General features: G+C 34.1%; 1 protein-coding gene across 6 annotated transcripts in view; it reads left to right on the plus strand.

The window, feature by feature from the left end:
- LOC123498083 (galactose-3-O-sulfotransferase 4-like) overlaps positions 1 to 944 on the plus strand; it is a 36,339-nt gene extending 35,395 nt beyond the window's left edge. For all 6 annotated transcript variants that reach the window (XM_045245187.1, XM_045245188.1, XM_045245192.1 and 3 more), the window contains one exon: positions 1 to 944. This exon is cut by the window's left edge. In XM_045245187.1, coding sequence (XP_045101122.1) covers positions 1 to 225 — 225 coding nt within the window. In that variant the 3' untranslated portion in view covers positions 226 to 944.
- Positions 945 to 2,500: the final 1,556 nt, after the last annotated feature.

Raw genomic sequence — 2,500 nt, forward strand, 5'->3', positions numbered from 1 at the left:
TGCCAAGACCTGATCCGGCCGACCCCTGAGCTCACACAAATGTTGCGCTGGAAGCAGTACGCCCGCTACCATCAACGAGGCGCTCGATCTGCACTTAATCTCTCGTGGTCTCAGACATTCAAGAGGAAAAAAATCAAGAGAAAAACCAGAAAAGGTGTAGCTCTACCGGTCCGTCGCATTCACCGCAGCGATAGGCGCACGGCGAATCGCCACCGTCCACAGTAACCATGCAGGCACTCCTCGATGTCTCACACACACACACACACACACACACACACACACACACACACACACACACACACACACACACACACACACACACACACACACATAAAGAAAGAGAGAGAGAGAGAGAGAGAGAGAGAGAGAGAGAGAGAGAGAGAGAGAGAGAGAGAGAGAGAGAGAGGTATATATTCGTGTTTTAAGCGATCCCTCTTTATATCTGAAAAAAAGGAGGCCTGTCTTCAAGATATCATTATACTATGATACGAAGACTGGATACCACCATATCTTATGATACTTGTGTCAAACGGATTATATGTGATCGTAGCTTTATTCCCTACATAATACATACTTTGGAGGACCTTAGAGTCCTGCAGCTCTAATATCCTATTTTTCTTCTTTTCTTCTTCTTCTTCTTCTTCCCTTCTTTAAATAACGTCTGCACGTACAATATGTTGCCTGATTGGGAGTGAATTTCTCCAGTCGTGTCTCATTTTTTGATATGTCAAAATACTTTGTTACGGTCACTCCACACCCATTATTCATTTTTCCACATCACCAAGCCATATCTCTCAATTAATTACACTTCTTTTGAGAATATGTTTAACAATACACCAGTACATCATCCTTCTTAAAGCTGTATACCAGTGTCGGCTAATTTCTCGTACCTGCAGATTATCCAGCATTATCTCTCCTATTATCTCATGTTTTGTCTCCCTCTGTCCAGTATATATATATATATATATATATATATATATATATATATATATATATATATATATATATATATATATATATATATATATATATATATATATATATATATATATATATATATATATATATATATATATATATATATATATATATATATATATATATATATATATATATATATATATATATATATATATATATATATATATATATATATATGATATATGAATATAATATATATGATATATATATGTCGACTTTATACGCCTTCTGTTTAACGGAGAGAGAGAGAGAGAGAGAGAGAGAGAGAGAGAGAGAGAGAGAGAGAGAGAGAGAGAGAGAGAGAGAGAGAGAATTTCTTATTACTCGTGGCATACTGTGCCATGGAGATTTAGACGGTAAATCATAGATAGATAGATAGATAGATAGATAGATTGATTTTATTGACCACAACAACATACATTAACTTAAGATTACAATAATTTTTGAGTCCATCCTAGATCATAATCTTGAATTACCTAAATCACAAAAGGTTAAACTTTGTTACAAAAAAAAAAAAAAAAATATATATATATATATATATATATATATATATATATATATATATATATATATATATATATATATATATATATATATATATATATATATATATATATATATATATATATATATATATATATATATATATATACACACACATATACACACATACACAAACTTAAGGACTCTGAGGAAACCAAAACAATTTACATAAGAAGAAATATGTCACAAGATGAGCGAATGTAAATGAAGGAGCTTGTAACTGAAGTGAAGAGAGGAATGACGAAAGAACAGAGGAGGAAAAGACCAAATTTTTTTGGAGGATGAGAAATGGGAGGCTAAAGAAGTGGTGGATAAAACAGACGGAATAGGCATTACATGGAAGAATGAGACTAGGAATGGAATAAAAGTGACTTACACGAACATAGATGGATTTCTGTCTAAGAGGCTAGAATGTATGGATTACCTAAGAAATAACGAACCGGACATAATGTGTGTAGTGGAAACAAAGCTAAGGCCCGAAATAAAGCTAGACTGGTTTGTTGTAAAACACTACAAAGTATGGAGAAATGATAGAAAAAATAAAGGAGGTGGTGGTATAATGGTTCTTACTAAGGAAGATCTGATAGTGAAGGAGGTGAACTATAGTAAGAGAAATGAGGAAGTGATAAGTATGCTTATAACAGATGGCAAGAGGGACATTAATATTATAACAGTATACATACCACCCAGAACCAGTGCTTGGGAATATGAACAGTACCAAATGGTGATGAGAAATACTCTAGACAGAATGAAGCAAGAACTCATCAGAAAGGATAGAGTGATGATAGTTGGAGACTTTAATTGCAAAGAAATAGTGTGGGAAGACTACGAAGTGGTGAACGGTGGTGAGTGGGCAGAAGAATTGTTAAAGGTAGCAACAAATAACTTGATGACACAGTGGGTGAGATCACCAACAAGGTGCAGGGGACAAGATGTTGCAGCAAGGTTGGATTTGGTATTTACCAGGGAATCTCTA

Source organism: Portunus trituberculatus, chromosome 47 (assembly GCF_017591435.1).
Source record: "Portunus trituberculatus isolate SZX2019 chromosome 47, ASM1759143v1, whole genome shotgun sequence".
Taxonomy (NCBI): Eukaryota; Metazoa; Arthropoda; class Malacostraca; order Decapoda; family Portunidae; genus Portunus; species Portunus trituberculatus.